Consider the following 17,113-nt stretch of genomic DNA (forward strand, 5'->3'; position numbering starts at 1 on the left):
AGGGGTACAGGTTCATAGCTCCTTGAAAGTGGAGCCACAGGTGGACAGAGTGATGAAGAAGGCATTCGGCATGCTTGGTTTCATTGGTCAGAACATTGAATACAGGAGTTGGGACGTCTTGTTGAAGTTGTACAAGACATTGGTAAGGCCACACTTGGAATATTGTGCACAGTTCTGGTCACCCTATTATAGAAAGGATATTATTAAACTAGAAAGAGTGCAGAAAAGATTTACTAGGATGCTACCAGGACTTGATGGTTTGAGTTATAAGGAGAGGCTGGATAGACTGGGACTTTTTTCTTTGGAGCGTAGGAGGCTGACGGGTGACCTTATAGAGGTCTATGAAATAATGAGGGGCATAGATCAGCTAGATAGTCAATATCTTTTCCCAAAGGTAGGGGAGCTAAAACTAGAGGGCATAGGTATAAGGTGAGAGGGGAGAGATACAAAACAGTCCAGAGGGGCAATTTTTTCACACAGAAGGTGGTGAGTGTCTGGAACAAGCTGCCAGAGGTAGTAGTAGAGGCGGGTACAATTTTGTCTTTGAAAAAGCGTTTAGACAGTTACATGGGTAAGATGGGTATTGAGGGATATGGGCCAAATGTGGGCAATTGGGACTTAGGGGTTAAAAAAGGGTGGCATGGTAGATTGAACCAGGGCAGAATTTACTCAGTTAATGGTGGGGCATTGGGGAGAGCTACAGAACAAAGAGATCTAGGGGTACAGGTTCATAGCTCCTTGAAAGTGGAGTCACAGGTGGACAGAGTGCCTACCAGTTCAGTGTATTGGCTCCATCTGCCATTCGGCAGCCCACTGGCCTAATTGATTAAGATCCTGTTTCCATGCTGTAAACCTCTACGACTCTATGACTGTGACCCCATTGCAAGTGGGTGAAAGGCCAAACTCAGGATTCTGTGACCTCACCGCAAGGGTGGTGAAAGGTCAAACTCACAACACTTTGACCCCATCATGAGGAGGTGAAAGGTCGGACTCACAACATTTGACCCGACCACAAGAGGGTGAAAGGTCAGACTCAACATTTTGACCCCACCACAGGGGGGTGAAAGGTTAGAATCACAACACCGACCCCACCACAGGGGGGTGAAAGGTTAGAATCACAACACCGACCCCACCACAGGGGGGTGAAAGGTCAGACTCAGACACTGTGAGCCTCAAAAGGAGTGAACGGTCATTCTCAGATGCCGTGACCACCCCCAGGGAGGGGTGAAAGGTCATTCTCAGGCACAGACTGAGAGAGGTCAAGAATGGGGCCGAGAGTTGTACCATTTCAGAATGTTAAAGGTGTGGAGGATGGGAAGGGGCTGAGGCACAGGGGGTGGGGGTGGGGAAAGTGACTCCAGACTGCCCACTACCTGGAGCTGGGATTGTTGGCGGGAGGGAACCAATGAGCTCGGGATGGGTAGCAGGCCCCGTTGTCAGGAGGGGGGAGGGGCACGGCAACAGAAACATACCAGACGGTGAACTGCTGCGGTTGGCCACCATTGAAGCCGGGTTCCCAGGAAACATCCATCCCGAACACATCTGGATTCACTGTCACATTGCTGACTGCATGGGGACTGGTCCCTGCGAGGAATAGCAGTGGTTAGAGCTCTGGCACGTGGGTGCCCCCAATCCTTATTCACCCTCACACCGAGACTCCCCACCCTGCAATGAGACTCCTCTCCCCGTTCCCCCTGCAGTGAGACTCTCCACCCCCCCGAGATTGAGAGACTCCTCACACCCCCCCGCCCAGACTGAGAGACTCCTCATCCCCCCAGACTGGGAGACTCCTTACACCCCCAGACTGAGAGACTCCTCACCCCCCCAGACTGAGAGACTCCTCACTCCCCCCCCCGCCCAGACTGAGAGACTCCTCACCCCCCCAGACTGAGAGACTCCTCACTCCCCCCCCCCGCCCAGACTGAGAGACTCCTCACCCCCCCCAGACTGAGAGACTCCTCACCCCCCGCCCAGACTGAGAGACTCCTCACCCCCCCAGACTGGGAGACTCCTTACACCCCCAGACTGAGAGACTCCTCACCCCCCCAGACTGAGAGACTCCTCACTCCCCCCCCTGCCCAGACTGAGAGACTCCTCACCCCCCCAGACTGAGAGACTCCTCACTCCACCCCCCGCCCAGACTGAGAGACTCCTCACCCCCCCCAGACTGAGAGACTCCTCACCCCCCGCCCAGACTGTGAGACTCCTCACCCCCCCAGACTGTGAGACTCCTCACCCCCGCAGACTGAGAGACTCCTCACCCCCCGCCCAGACTGAGAGACTCCTCACCTCCCCAGACTGAGAGACTCCTCACCCCCGCCCAGACTGAGAGACTCCTCACCCCCCGCCCAGACTGTGAGACTCCTCACCCCCCGCCCAGACTGTGAGACTCCTCACCCCCCCAGACTGAGAGACTCCTCACCCCCCGCCCAGACTGAGAGACTCCTCACCTCCCCAGACTGAGAGACTCCTCACCCCCCCAGACTGTGAGATTCCTCACCCCCCCAGACTGAGAGACTCCTCACCCCCCCCAGACTGAGAGACTCCTCACTCCACCCCAGACTGAGAGACTCCTCACCCCCCCAGACTGAGAGACTCCTTACACCCCCAGACTGAGAGACTCCTCACTCCCCTGCACCCCCCCCCCACCCCCCCGTGAGACTCCTCCCACCGCCCCAGCCTTTAAGCTGTGGCATTAACATGGGCACCTACCTAGCACCAGCACTGTGGTGTGGGAGCTGATCTGGGTGAGGTTATTTGTGGCCTCACAAGTCCAGTGTCCGTGATGCTCTTTCTTGATGCTCCGGATGTAGAGTGTCCCATCCTCAAGGGTCTGAAATTGGCACTGGGTGCAGCTCCCATCCTGAAAGATCAGCAGCATCTGTACATCAGCAAGCTCGCTCTACTCCCTCCTCTTCTCTCTCCCATTAGAACCAGAGAACATTACAGCTCAGAAACAGGCCTTTTGGCCCTTCTTGTCTGTGCCGAACCATTTTTCTGCCGAGTCCCACTGACCTGCACCTGGACCATATCCCTCCACACCCCTCTCATCCATGAACCCGTCCAAGTTTTTCTTAAATGTTAAAAGTGACCCCGCATTTACCACTTTATCCGGCAGCTCATTCCACACTCCCACCACTCTGTGTGAATTCCCTTTAAACTTTTCTCCTTTCACCCTTAACCCATGCCCTCTGGTTTTTTTCTCCCCTTGCCTCAGTGGAAAAAGCCTGCTTGCATTCACTCTATCTATACCCATCAAAATCTTATACACCTCTATCAAATCTCCCCTCAATCATCTACGCTCCAGGGAATAAAGTCCCAACCTATTCAATCTCTCTCTGTAACTCAGCTTCTCAAGTCCAGGCAACATCCTTGTGAACCTTCTCTGCACTCTTTCAACCTTATTAATATCCTTCCTGTAACTAGGTGACCAAAACTGTACACAATACTCCAAATTCGGCCTCACCAATGTCTTATACAACCTCACCATAACACTCCAATTCCTATACTCAATACTTTGATTTATAAAGGCCAATGTACCAAAGGCACTCTTTACGACCCTATCCACCTGTGACGTCATTTTTAGGGAATTCTGTACCTGTATTCCCAGATCCCTCTGTCCAAAGATGTGCGGGTTAGGTTGATTGGCCATGCTAAAATTGCCCCTTAGTGTCCTAGGATGTGTAGATTAGAGGGATTAGCGGGTAAAATATGTAGGGATATGGGGGTAGGGCCTGGGTGGGATTGTGGTCGGTGCAGACTCGATGGGCCGAATGGCCTCTTTCTGTACTGTAGGGTTTCTATGATTCTATGAACTGCACTCTTCAGAGTCCTACCATTTACCCTGTACGTTCTACTTTGGTTTGTCCTTCCAAAGTGCAATATCTCACACTTATCTGCGTTAAATTCCATTTGCCATTTTTCAGCCCATTTTTCTAGTTGGTCCAAATCCCTCTGCAAGCTTTGAAAACCTTCCTCACTGTCCACTACACCTCCAATCTTTGTATCATCAGCAAACTTGCTGATCCAATTTACCACATTAGCATCCAGATCATTGATATAGATGACAAACAACAATGGACCCAACACTGATCCCTGCGGCACACCACTAGTCACAGGCCTCCACTCAGAGAAGCAATCGTCCACAACCACTCTCTGGCTTCTTCCATTGAGCCAGTGTCTAATCCAATTTACTACCTCTCCATGTATACCTAGCGACTGAACCTTCCTAACTAACCTCCCATGCGGGACCTTGTCAAAGGCCTTACTGAAGTCCATGTAGACAACATCCACCGCCTTCCCTTCATCCACTTTCCTGGTAACCTCCTCGAAAAACTCTAATAGATTGGTCACACATGACCTACCACGCACAAAGCCATGTTGACGCTCCCTAATAAGTCCCTGTCTATCCAAATATTTGTAGATCCTATCTCTTAGGATCTTAGTCCTCCTTCCAATAATTTACCTACTACTGACGTCAAACTTACCGGCCTATAATTTCCCGCATTACTTTTTGAGCCTTTTTTAAACAACGGAACAACATGAGCTATCCTCCAATCATCCGGCACCTCACCCGTGGATCCGGACATTTTAAATATATCTGCCAGGGCCCCTGCAATTTCAACACTAGTCTCCTTCAAGGTCCGAGGGAATACCCTGTCTGGTCCTGGGGATTTATCCACTCTGATTTGCCTCAAGACAGCAAGCACCTCCTCCCCTTTAATGTGTAAAGGTTCCATGGCCTCCCTACCTGTTTGCCCTATTTCCATAGACTCCATGCCAGTTTCTTTAGTAAATACGGATGCAAAAAACCCATTTAATATCTCCCCCATTTCTTTTGGTTCTATACATAGCCGACCACTCTGATCTTTAAAAGGACCAATTTTATCCCTTACTATCCTTTTGCTCTTAATATACCTGTAGAAGCTCTTAGGATTATCCTTCACCTTGTCTGCCAAAGCAACCTCATGTCTTCTTTTAGCCCTCCTGATTTCTTTCTTAAGTAGTTTCTTGCACTTTTTATACTCCTCAAGCATCTTATTTGCTCCCTGTTGCCTTTACATGTCATACATCTCTCTCTTCTTCTTTATCTGAGTTCCAATATCTCTCGAGAACCAAGGTTCCTTATTCTTATTCACTTTGCCTTTAATCCTGACAGGAACATACAAACTCTGCACTCTCAAAATTTCTCCTTTGAAGGCCTCCCACTTACCATTCACATCCTTGCTAGAGAACAGCCTGTCCCAATCCACGCTTTTTAGATCCTTTCTCATTTCTTCAAATTTGGCGTTTTTCAGGTTTAGAACCTCAACCCGAGGACCAGATCTATCTTTATCCATGATCAAGTTCTCTCACTTCATCTAGCTCTCTCCATGTCTTGCCCACTCTGTCTCTCTTGCACTCTGTCTCCCTCTCGCCCACTCTCCCTCTCTCCGCACACACCCCCGTCTCGCACTCTCCCTCCCCCATCTCCCTCTATCCGGCCCGCCCCCCATCTCCCAACCTCTGCCCCCCGTCTCTCACTCTCTCCCCCCATGTCTCCCACTCTCTCTCTCCCCTCTCCCCCTTTCCCCCACTCTCTCTCCCTCACTCTCTCTGTCTCTCCTCCACTCTCTCTCTCTCTGTCTCTCTCCCACTCGCTCTCTCTCTCTGTCTCTCTCTCTCCCACTCTCTCCCTCTCTCTCTCTCCCTCTCTCTCTCTCCTACTCTCTCTCTTACTCTCTCTCTCTCCTACTCTCTCTCTCTCTGTTTCTCTCCCACTCTCTCTCTCTATCTCTCTCCCCTCTCTCTCTCCCACTCTCTCTCTCTCTGTCTCTCTCCCCCTCTCTCTCTCTCTCTCACTCTCTCTCTCTCTCTCCCACTCTCTCCTACTCTCTCTCCCACTCTCACTCTCTCTCTCTCTTTCCTACTCTCTCTCTCTCCTCCTCTCTCTCTCTCCTCCTCTCTCTCTCTCTCCTACTCTCTCTCTCTCTCCTACTCTTTCTCTCTCCCACTCTCTCTCTCTCCCACTCTCTCTCTCTCCCACTCTCTCTCTCTCCCACTCTCTCTCTCTCTCTTTCCCACTCTCTCTCACGCTCTGTAATGATACACATCACAGACTTCAGCAGGAAGATGAAGGGTGGTTTTTAATTAGGAAATACTGAGTTCCTACATGTCTTCAGACTGTTTTCTGCCTATGCTAGGACTCCATCCCCTGGGGTGATTACCCACTCTCAGTCCCAATTGGTGATCCTTTACTGCGGTGTTGCCCTGAAAGGGACAATCACCACATCCCTCCCCCTTTAACTCCTTTATACAATCTTCACAACTAAGGTACTCAGTCCTGAAATTTAACTAAACACAAATTGGATCATTATAAATAGAGTCTTTGAGCGTTCCTGTTTCTTTTAGAGAATTGTAATTCTGCCGCTGAGATGCTTCCACAGGGTCATCAGGAACTGCAATAATGGTTATCTCTTCAGGCACAGACAGTTCATTACTAACTGCTTCAGTTACATCTATAACAGCTACTTTGGTGCTTATCAGATCAGAAACATTTCTTGATGTAACACTGATTGTTGGAGAGTCTCTGCTCCCCAAGTGATCCACAAGACTACGATGCACACATCCCTCCAATTCCACTCAGTATAGCTGGAGTCAGGTCTCAAAAGACAATAATTCCTGGGATCTAAAAACATAACAAGTACATCATATGAAACTTTGGTAATCCACTACCAAAGTTTCATATGATGTACTTGTTATGTTTTTTGTTATATTGCAGTGGTGATGGCTCATTGAGATCTTGAGCTTGTGCATCCAAACATAAACGCTTTTATTGTTAGGTTTTAACTATGTACGGTTCCAAATATGGTCTTCCATAGAGCTGTTGCATGCAGGCTTGCTGAGTTCTGCCCTGGACTATTCCTTGACCATGTGACTATAGACATCATTCTGCGGGTGGTTCCAAAGAACAAAGAGAACAAAGAACAAAGAACAGTACAGCACAGGAAACAGGCCCTTCGGCCCTCCAAGCCTGTGCCGCTCCTTGGTCCAACTAGACCAATCGTTTGTATCCCTCCATTCCCAGGCTGCTCATGTGACTATCCAGGTAAGTCTTAAACGATGCCAGCGTGCCTGCCTCCACCACCCTACTTGGCAGCGCATTCCAGGCCCCCACCACCCTCTGTGTAAAAAACGTCCCTCTGATATCTGAGTTATACTTCGCCCCTCTCACCTTGAGCCCGTGACCCCTCGTGATCGTCACCTCCGACCTGGGAAAAAGCTTCCCACTGTTCACCCTATCTATCCCCTTCATAATCTTGTATACCTCTATTAGACCTCCCCTCATTCTCCGTCTTTCCAGGGAGAACAACCCCAGTTTACCCAATCTCTCCTCATAGCTAAGACCCTCCATAACAGGCAACATCCTGGTAAACCTTCTCTGCACTCTCTCTAACGCCTCCACGTCCTTCTGGTAGTGCGGCGACCAGAACTGGACGCAGTACTCCAAATGTGGCCTAACCAGCGTTCTATACAGCTGCATCATCAGACTCCAGCTTTTATACTCTATACCCCGTCCTATAAAGGCAAGCATACCATATGCCTTCTTCACCACCTTCTCCACCTGTGTTGCCACCTTCAAGGATTTGTGGACTTGCACACCTAGGTCCCTCTGTGTTTCTATACTCCTGATGACTCTGCCATTTATTGTATAACTCCCCCCTACATTATTTCTTCCAAAATGCATCACTTCGCATTTATCCGGATTAAACTCCATCTGCCACCTCTCAGCCCAATTTTCCAGCCTATCTATATCCTGCTGTATTGCCCGACAATGCTCTTCGCTATCCGCAAGTCCAGCCATCTTCGTGTCATCCGCAAACTTGCTGATTACACCAGTTACACCTTCTTCCAAATCATTTTTGAAGAGTGAACATAAAGAGGAACATAAAGAGAAAGATTCCTCTTTATGTTCCTCTCTCCTGATCCTTGCTCTGTTGAGCCTCTTACATTATAATGCATGCAGGCACATATCATCACAATACAACAAAGTCTTATGCCTTAGCAGTTCTTTCACAATCTCAGTCTGTCACGTGTGAAGGAATGGTCGTGGGAATCTGTTTCTTGTGCTTGGGTCATGTTTCTTCTTTTTCCACCATTCCAATTTTCCCCCGACCATTTTATCACATTGGTTCTTGTGCCTTTGTGACCATTTCACAACCTTGTCCTAGCAGCATGATCTCAGTTCCTTTCTCTGTCTGAATTGATGATTCTGTGTCAGTTTCAATGTGTTTCCCTCTTCAGTTAATTTCTCATTGCTAAGCTTTCTTCTCAAGCTCTTGTTCTCCCAATGCAGTTCTTCACTGGACTTCTTGTTTTCTTGTTGTTTTTCCATGGAGTTCAGCTTATTCTATGTTGTCTCATGAATTTCTCCTTCTTCTTAACTTCAATTTATAAATTTTTGCAACTTTTTTTCAAGTTTGCTGTCAGTCATTTCATCCTGGTTTTTTAATGTCTTCTCTAGAGCTTGAATTCTTTTTGCTGATTCCTCTTTATGTTCAATAGTTCCTGGTTTATTTTGAAGTTTTTAATTGCTGTGATTCTTCCTAGGGGAATCCGTCATGTTCTTACTGGTCATGTTCACTTCACAAATGGAACCTTCATTTCTACTTGTCTTAACTTCAGCTAAAGATGTGCGGGTTAGGTTGATTGGCCATGGTAAATTGACCCTAGTGTCAGGAGGATTAGCAGGGAAAATATGCAAGAATGGAGCCTGGTGGGATTGTTGTCGATACAGACTCGATGGGCCGAATGGCCTCCTTCTGCACTGCATTCTATATGATACTGTGATTAAACCCTTTCGGCTTCACCACTGGTCGTGTCTGTCCCTGACAAAAGTGTTGTCTTGTTTCCATTCTGCAATTCTCTCCTTCATTTGGTCATTTGTTATCTTTTGATGCCCTCCTTCTCGGATCTTTCATCGTTGCCCTCCTTTTGGGGTCTTTTGTTGTCCTCCTGGGATCTTTCATTACCTTCTTTCTAGGGTCTTTTGTTGCCTCTTTCTTAAGGTCTTCACTGCTTATGGACCTTTTTTGAGAATTGCCCTCTATCTGGTTCTATCTGAGGAATTGAGTACAGGAGCAAGGATGTCTTGCTGCAGTTGTACAGGGCGTTGGTGAGGCCACAGCTGGAGTATTGTGTGCAGTTTTGGTCTCCGTATCTGAGGAAGGATGTTCTTGCTCTCGAGGGAGTGCAGCGAAGGTTTACCAGGGTGATGCCTGGGACTGACGTATGAAGAGAGATTGAATTGGTTGATTCAGAAGAGTAAAGGAGGATCTCATAGAAACCTATAAAATTCTAACAGGACCAGACAGGGTAGATGCAAAGGAGGATGTTCCCGATGGTGGAGGTGTCCAGAACCAGGGGTCACAGTCTGAGTTTAGGACAGAGATGAGGAGAAATTTCTTTACCCAGAGAGCGGTGGAATTCGCGACCACAGGAAGTGGTTGAGGCCAAAACATTGTATGTGATCAAGAAGCTGTTAGATATAGCACTTGAGGCAAAGGGGATCAAAGGATATGGGGGGAAGGGGGGTCGGGGGATCAGGCTATTGAGTTGGAAGATCTGCCACAATCATAATGAATGGCGGGACCAGGCTCGATGGGCTGAATGGCCTAATTCTGCTCCTGTTTTCTATGTTTCTCCAATTTTCCTGCCCATTCGCCCGCTGTTTTCTTGTGGTTGCTCCATTAAATGAATTGCCGCATTAAATGTTTAACCTCTTTAAATGCATTACCCCTTTAAGACTGTCAACCTTTTTTAACTGTCTGCAGCTGCCGACTCTTGTTTTTCCCACGCTTTTGAAGTTTTGTTGGGAATCCTGGCTGCTCCTTTTTGACCTTTTATTTTTACTTTTAAAATGTCTCTCCCAGTGGTTAGAAAGCCCCTCCAGTGATCTCTGCAGACCCACGCAGACACGAGGAGAATGTGCAAACTCCACACAGACAGTGACCCAAGCCGGGAATCGAACCCAGGTCCCTGGCGCTGTGAAGCAGCAGTGCTAACCACTGTGCTACCGTGCCGCCCCGTACCTTTGTTGCCTGTAGTCCCTCAGTGCATGGTTTTCTTCAATCACTTCAAAACATTCATTGCTCTCGTTTCTTCAAATAAACTCTGAAGTAACTTTTCCTTTCAAACTTCCATTGTTCCTTCAACTCAAAAGTTGCAGCTTTTGCTTCTGAGGGTTCTTCTCTGGTATTTCTTTCCATACATTTCTAAATGTCTGACTGCACCACTCAATGTGCTCCATGTTTGTCCCTCAGGGTCTGTCTCTAATGCGTTGATTCCTCCACAGACAGGCATTCGGGTGAGACTTCAATTAACAGAGGATACTCACAGGTGTCAGGCCACAGGCAGCTTTCTCATAATCCATTTTATCCTCGTTGCCAATGTAATGATGCGCACGCACAGACTTGGTCAGGAGCACAGACTTGGTCAGGAGCACAGACTTGATCAGGAACACAAAAGGAATTTATTAACAAGGAAAAGCTGTACAGAGGCCGGCAGCGCCCCTCAGCTGACCTGGGGTAGTAGCAGCGGGACGTGAATGGCTGGAGAATGCCGGCCTCCCTCTCCCCAACTCTCCCTTCCTTTTGTACCTCTTCCTGTCCTTCTTTCCCTCTCTCACCCCCACCCTCTCTCCATCCCCCTCTCTCACCCACACCCTCTCTCCCTCTCCACGCCTACCTTCCTCCAGGTAATGGTGGGCTCTGGGTCCCCGATGGCGGTGCAGCTGATACTGAGTTCCAGGCCAACCTCCTTCTCGTATCGCTCGGCGGGTCTCTGGACAAACCTCGGGGGGTCCTGAGAAACAAAACACAACTTCAGACAGTGTGGTCGCAGAGAGAGAGAGAGAGAGAGAGAGAGAGTGAGAGAGAGAGAGAGAGCGAGAGAGAGACAGAGCGAAAGGGAGCGAGAGAGAGGCAGAGCGAGAGAGAGAGACAGAGCGAAAGGGAGCGAGAGAGAGACAGAGCGAGAGAGAGACAGAGCGAAAGGGAGCGAGAGAGAGACAGAGCGAAAGGGAGCGAGAGAGAGACAGAGCGAGAGAGAGACAGAGCGAAAGGGAGCGAGAGAGAGACAGAGCGAAAGGGAGCGAGAGAGAGAGACAGAGCGAGAGAGAGACAGAGCGAGAGAGAGAGACAGAGCGAGAGAGAGACAGAGCGAAAGGGAGCGAGAGAGAGACAGAGCAAGAGAGAGACAGAGGGAGAGAGAGAGAGACAGACAGAGGAAGAGAGAGACCAATAGAAAGACCGAGCGAGAGACCGAGCGAGAGAGAGACAGAGAGACCCAGAGAGAGAGTGACAGAGACGAAGTGAGAGATATAAATCGAGGGAAAGAGTGAGGGAGGGAAACAGTGAGGGAGGGAAAGAGAGAGGTAAGGAAAGAGGGAAGGAGGGAAAGAGAGTGGGAGGGAAAGAGAGAGGGAGGGAGGGAGGGAAAGAGAGAGGGAAAGAGAGATGGAGGGAAAGAGAGAGGGAGGGAAAGAGAGAGGGAGGGAAAGAGAGAGGGAGGGAAAGAGAGAGGGAAGGAAAGAGTGAGGGAGGGAAAGAGTGAGGGACGGAAAGAGTGAGGGAGGGGAAAGAGTAAGGGAGGGAAAGAGAGAGGGAGGGAAAGAGAGAGGGAGGTAAAGAGTGAGGGAGGGAAAGAGTGAGGGAGGGAAAGAGTGAGGGAGGGAAAGAGTGAGGGAGGAAAGAGTGAGGGAAGGAAAGAGAGAGGGAGGGGAAGAGTGAGGGAGGGGAAGAGTGAGGGAGGGAAAGAGAGGGGGAGGGAAAGAGAGAGGGAGGGAAAGAGAGAGGGAAGGAGGGAGGGAAAGAGCGAGGGAGGGAAAGAGAGAGGGAGGGGAAGAGTGAGGGAGGGAATGAGTGAGGGAGGGAACGAGAGAGGGAGGGGAAGAGTGAGGGAGGGACCGAGTGAGGGAGGGAACGAGAGGGGGAGGGAAAGAGAGAGGGAGGTAAAGAGAGAGGGAAGGAGGGAGGGAAAGAGAGATGGAGGGAAAGAGAGAGGGAGAGAAAGAGAGAGGGAGGGAAAGAGAGAGGGAGGGAAAGAGTGAGGGAGGGAAAGTGTGAGGGAGAGAAAGAGTGAGGGAGGGAAAGAGAGAGGGAGGGAAAGAGAGAGGGAGGGAGAGAGAGTGAGGGAGTGAAAGAGAGACGGAGAGAGACACAGAGGGAGAGAGAGACAGGCGGGGAGAGAGACGGATAGAGAGAGACAGACGGAGAGAGAAAGATAGGCAGCCAATGGCAGACAGCGAGAGAGAAACAGAGAGAGAGAGAGAGAGAGATGCACCCTAAGGGTGAGTTTCCTGTTGGAACAGTGAAGATGTTGATCTTGGACTCCAGGGGGAGAGAGAGAGAACGCAAAGGTGAAGTGAAGAGCAGACTGTTCCAGTGTCGAGTGTCAGAGACACCTTTAGTACGACGTGTGTGGGGCTGGACTCTCCCATTGTCCCGTAGCTGTTGTAGGGGGTACAGGTATATTCGCCCAGAGCGTCATCATTCCCCATGGCAACCACAATCGTCCCAACACTGTCCTGGTACCAACCTGGAATCTGCAGAGAGAATAGGGACAGAGTTATAGAGAGAGAGAGACAGAGAGAGAGAGAGAGAGACAGACAGACAGAGACAGAGAGACAGAGTGAAAGAGAGAAAGAGAGACAGAGAGAGAGATAAAGAGAGACAGAGAGAGAGAGAGAGATGGAGTGAAAAGAGAGAGAGACAGAGAAAAGAAAAAGAAACAGTGAGAAAGAGATGGCGACAGTGAGAGAGAACAAGAGCATTAAATAGCGAGAGAGTGAGAAGGCTTGAGTGAGAGAGTAATGGAGTGAGAGAGAGAAAGAGGGAGAAACAGACAGAGAGAGCAGTGGGAGAGAAATAGAAACAGAGACAGAGAGAGGGAGGGACAGAGAAACGGAGAGAGGGAGGGAAACAGAGTGATAGAGATACTCAAAGAAAGAGACAGAGAGACAGACAGAGATAGCTAGAGAGACAGAGAGGGAAATAGAATGATAGAGAGACTCAAAGAGAGAGAGAGAGAGATGGTCTGTGCTTTCCTACCTTGAAAGAGTTTACTTAGTACACAGTACACAGAACACAGTACACAGTAAGAGTAAAACTCTCACTGTGTTTACCCCAGTCCAACGCCGGCATCTCCACATCTTTCCTACCTTGTCCAGTTCCAGGGCTAGCCCGTTCTTAGTCCAGTTGATGTAGAGGAGAGGGGGGCTGGCTACTGAGGGGCACAGGATGTGTCCTTGCATGCCCACTGGCAGAATGGTAAGTCTGGGCATACCCTGAGCGTAGGCTGGGTCTGTGGGCACAGAGAAGGCACAGCACCCATTAGCACCTTGTGGTATTGTCCACACCGCACAAGACTGTGCCACCCCACCACCCTCACACACTTCCCCACCCTCCCCACCACCCCCTCAATAAAGCAAGGCCAGAAAGGCGGGAGCGGGGGAGGGGTTGGGTTTGTGGGAGACAGGCGGAGGGACTGGGCAGGGATGGTGTGTGGAACTTCACGGGAGCGTCTCCAATTTGGTCGGAAGAATAGAAATGCAGAATAATTTTTTGGATGGGGAGGGAGTCAGGTGATGGGGGGTGGGTGAAGTGTCAGGATTGAGAGGGAGGCCTGTGGCCCCGTAGAAGAACCTCCAGAAAGTTTGCACACACACACTGCCAGCAATTCGGAAGATCAACGGGACATGGGTCTTTATTGGAATACAGGAATAAGGAGGTCTTTGTACAATTGTACAGGTTGAAATCACAGCTGGAATAGTGTGGAGTTTTGTTCTCTTTATCTAAGGAAGGACATCATTGTCTTCGAGGTAGAGCAGCCCACGATCACTGGCTTGATTCCTGGGACCGGAAGGAGTGTGCTGTGAGGAGGGATTGAGGAGACTGGGCTTCCTTTCTCTGGAGTTCCAGATCGCACTGAAAGGGGTAAAATTCAGAGAGTTTGACAGGGTGGATGCTGAGAGGCTTGGCCCCTCCCCTGCCCCTGGCTGAGCAATCTAGAATCATTTCCTGTCCGTCTCTCCTCTTCTCTCCTTGGTCATCTCTTCTCTCTCTTCCTCAATCCTCTCTCCTAACTCCTTTATTCTCTCTTTCTCTCCTCTCTCTCTCTCTCAATCCCCTCGACTGTTTTGTATTTTTCTCTGTACTCTTCTCTCTTTCTCATTCATTTTTTCTCCCTCTATTGTTCCCTTCACATTTTCTCTCCATCTCTCTCCATCCCATTCTCTCTCTATCTCTCTCCCTTCTCATTTTCTGTCACTCCCTGTCTCTCACTCCCTGTCTCTCACTCCCTGTCTCTCACTCTCCCTGTCTCTCTCTCCCTGTGTCTCTCTCCCTGTGTCTCTCGCCCTCTGTGTCTCTCCCCCTCTGTGTCCCTTCTGGTTTCCTGTCTCACTGTCTGCCCCTCTCCCTCTTGCCATAAGACCATCATAAATGGGAACAGGAGTAGGCCCCTTCTTGGCCCTCCGACTCTCGCCCCCTCCGACTCTCGCCCCCTCCGACACTCGCCCCCTCCGACTCTCGCCCCCTCCGACACTCGCCCCCTCCGACTCTCGCCCCCTCCGACACTCGCCCCCTCCGACACTCGCCCCCTCCGACACTCGCCCCCTCCGACACTCGCCCCCTCCGACTCACTCTCTCTGATTCTGTGGGGGTGAATTTTCCCGCTCCGCTTGTCACGGGAATCATAGCGAGCAGGGGAGCGGACCATGCAATGGTCCATTGACTTCGGGCGTGAGTTTCCAGTTTTGGGGCGAGCGCACCAGAAAGTCCCGCCCCCTGTCTCTCTCTGTCGCTCTCCGTCTCCCACTGTCTCTGTTTATTTGTCTCTCTCTCTCTCTCTCTCCCTGTTGCTCCATGTGTGAGGGCCAAGTCCCAATTCCTGTATGTACGATGTTCGGGGGAGGGGGGAGACCTTTGGAGTGTCACAGGCTGGTTGAGAGATGAGGTGATCACATTGAAATGTATAAAATTCTGACAGGAAGATGCTAAGGGGCTGCCCCTGCCCCCAGGGGGGTATCTGGAACGAGGCAGAGTGTCAGGCTAAAGGGGCGGCCATTTTGGATCGAGTTGAGGAGACGTTCCTCACTCGGAGGGTTTGTGGATCTTTGGAGTTCTGTAGCCCAGAGAGCCGGGGATGCTCAGGCCACGAGTAGATACCAGACTGAGAGTATTTGGAGTATTGAGGGATCGGAGGAGCAGGTGGGAAGGTGGAGCTGACTGAGAATTAGCCACAAGTTGTTTGGGGAGGGAGAGACGCGAGGGGCCTGCACACCGATGTCCCCGCACTCCCAGAGTACTTACGGAGGATGCGGAGGTAGGCCGAGGCTTCGGGTGACACAGCCAGCCCATTGCTGGGGACGCAGGTGTAGATTCCAGTGTCCCCCGGCACAGTCTCCCTGAGCAAGAGGCTCCCGTCAATCTGAATAGTCACTCGCTGGTGGAGGGAGCTAGAGAGGGAAGGCAAGGGAGAGAGAGGGGGCAGAGAGGGAGGGGGCAGAGAGGGAGGGAGGCAGAGAGGGAGGGGGCATAGAGGGAGGGGGCAGAGAGGGAGGGGGGCAGAGAGGGAGGGGGCATAGAGGGAGGGGGCAGAGAGGGAGGGGGCGGAGATGGAGGGGGGCCGAGAGGGAGGGAGCAGGGAGGGAGGGGGGCCGAGGGGGAGGGGGGCAGAGAGGGAGGGGTCAGAGAGGGAGGGGTCAGAGAGGGAGGGGTCAGAGAGGGAGGGGGCAGAGTGGGATGGGGCAGAGGGGGAGGGGGCAGAGAGGGGGGGGCCGAGAGGAGGGGCCGAGAGTGGGGGGCCGAGAGGGGGGAGGGGACAGAGAGGGAGGGGGCAGAGAGGGAGGGGGCAGAGGGGGAGGGGGCATAGGGGGAGGGGGCAGAGAGGGGGGGCCGAGAGTGGGGGGGCGAGGGAGAGGGGGTAGAGAAGGCAAAAGGAAGGGGCAGACCGGGGGGAGAGAGGGTTAGCGGTTCTCATGTAGCTGATACAGCCAAACCCCATTGACTCACCGTCCCTCAAACACGACTCATTCAATGTTCAACTGGATTTAACTTAAAGCTATCATCAACCATTACTAACGATAGCTGCACTGTCAGAGGGTCAGTGCTGAGGGAGAGCTGCACTGTCAGAGGGTCAGTACTGAGGGAGTGCTGCACTGTCAGAGGGTCAGTACTGAGGGAGTGCTGACCTGTCAGAGGGTCAGTGCTGAGGGAGAGCTGCACTGTCAGAGGGTCAGTACTGAGGGAGTGCTGCACTGTCAGAGGGTCAGTACTGAGGGAGTGCTGCACTGTCAGAGGGTCAGTACTGAGGGAGTGCTGCACTGTCAGAGGGTCAGTGCTGAGGGAGAGCTGCACTGTCAGAGGGTCAGTACTGAGGGAGTGCTGCACTGTCAGAGGGTCAGTGCTGAGGGAGAGCTGCACTGTCAGAGGGTCAGTACTGAGGGAGTGCTGCACTGTCAGAGGGTCAGTACTGAGGGAGTGCTGCACTGTCAGAGGGTCAGTACTGAGGGAGCGCTGCACTGTCAGAGGGTCAGTACTGAGGGAGTGCTGCACTGTCAGAGGGTCAGTACTGAGGGAGTGCTGCACTGTCAGAGGGTCAGTACTGAGGGAGCGCTGCACTGTCAGAGGGTCAGTACCGAGGGAGTGCTGCACTGTCAGAGGGTCAGTACTGAGGGAGCGCTGCACTGTCAGAGGGTCAGTACCGAGGGAGTGCTGCACTGTCAGAGGGTCAGTACTGAGGGAGTGCTGCACTGTCAGAGGGTCAGTACTGAGGGAGCGCTGCACTGTCAGAGGGTCAGTGCTGCGGGAGTGCTGCACTGTCAGAGGGTCAGTACTGAGGGAGCGCTGCACTGTCAGAGGGTCAGTACTGAGGGAGTGCTGCACTGTCAGAGGGTCAGTACTGAGGGAGTGCTGCACTGTCAGAGGGTCAGTACTGAGGGAGTGCTGCACTGTCAGAGGGTCAGTACTGAGGGAGTGCTGCACTGTCAGAGGGTCAGTACTGAGGGAGTGCTGCACTGTCAGAGGGTCAGTACCGAGGGAATTCTGCTCAGTGTCCTGACGTCTGTATTTAT

At 51.3% G+C, this 17,113-nt stretch overlaps 1 protein-coding gene across 2 annotated transcripts in view; it reads right to left on the reverse strand.

Annotated features, from left to right (window-relative positions):
* Positions 1-17,113, reverse strand: part of LOC144488138 (protein turtle homolog A-like) — a 61,882-nt gene that overhangs the window by 16,129 nt on the left and 28,640 nt on the right. Inside the window, exons 7-12 of one of the 2 annotated variants that reach the window (XM_078206164.1) lie at positions 15,351-15,496; positions 13,199-13,341; positions 12,443-12,583; positions 10,726-10,842; positions 2,713-2,863; positions 1,473-1,584 (exon numbers count right to left, since the gene is read on the reverse strand). In XM_078206164.1, the coding sequence (XP_078062290.1) occupies positions 1,473-1,584; positions 2,713-2,863; positions 10,726-10,842; positions 12,443-12,583; positions 13,199-13,341; positions 15,351-15,496 (810 nt within the window). The remainder of the gene's footprint in view (positions 1-1,472; positions 1,585-2,712; positions 2,864-10,725; positions 10,843-12,442; positions 12,584-13,198; positions 13,342-15,350; positions 15,497-17,113) is intronic. The other variant, XM_078206165.1, reaches the window with a different exon arrangement.

This window comes from Mustelus asterias, unplaced genomic scaffold (assembly GCF_964213995.1).
Source record: "Mustelus asterias unplaced genomic scaffold, sMusAst1.hap1.1 HAP1_SCAFFOLD_1323, whole genome shotgun sequence".
In the NCBI taxonomy this organism is placed as follows: domain Eukaryota; kingdom Metazoa; phylum Chordata; class Chondrichthyes; order Carcharhiniformes; family Triakidae; genus Mustelus; species Mustelus asterias.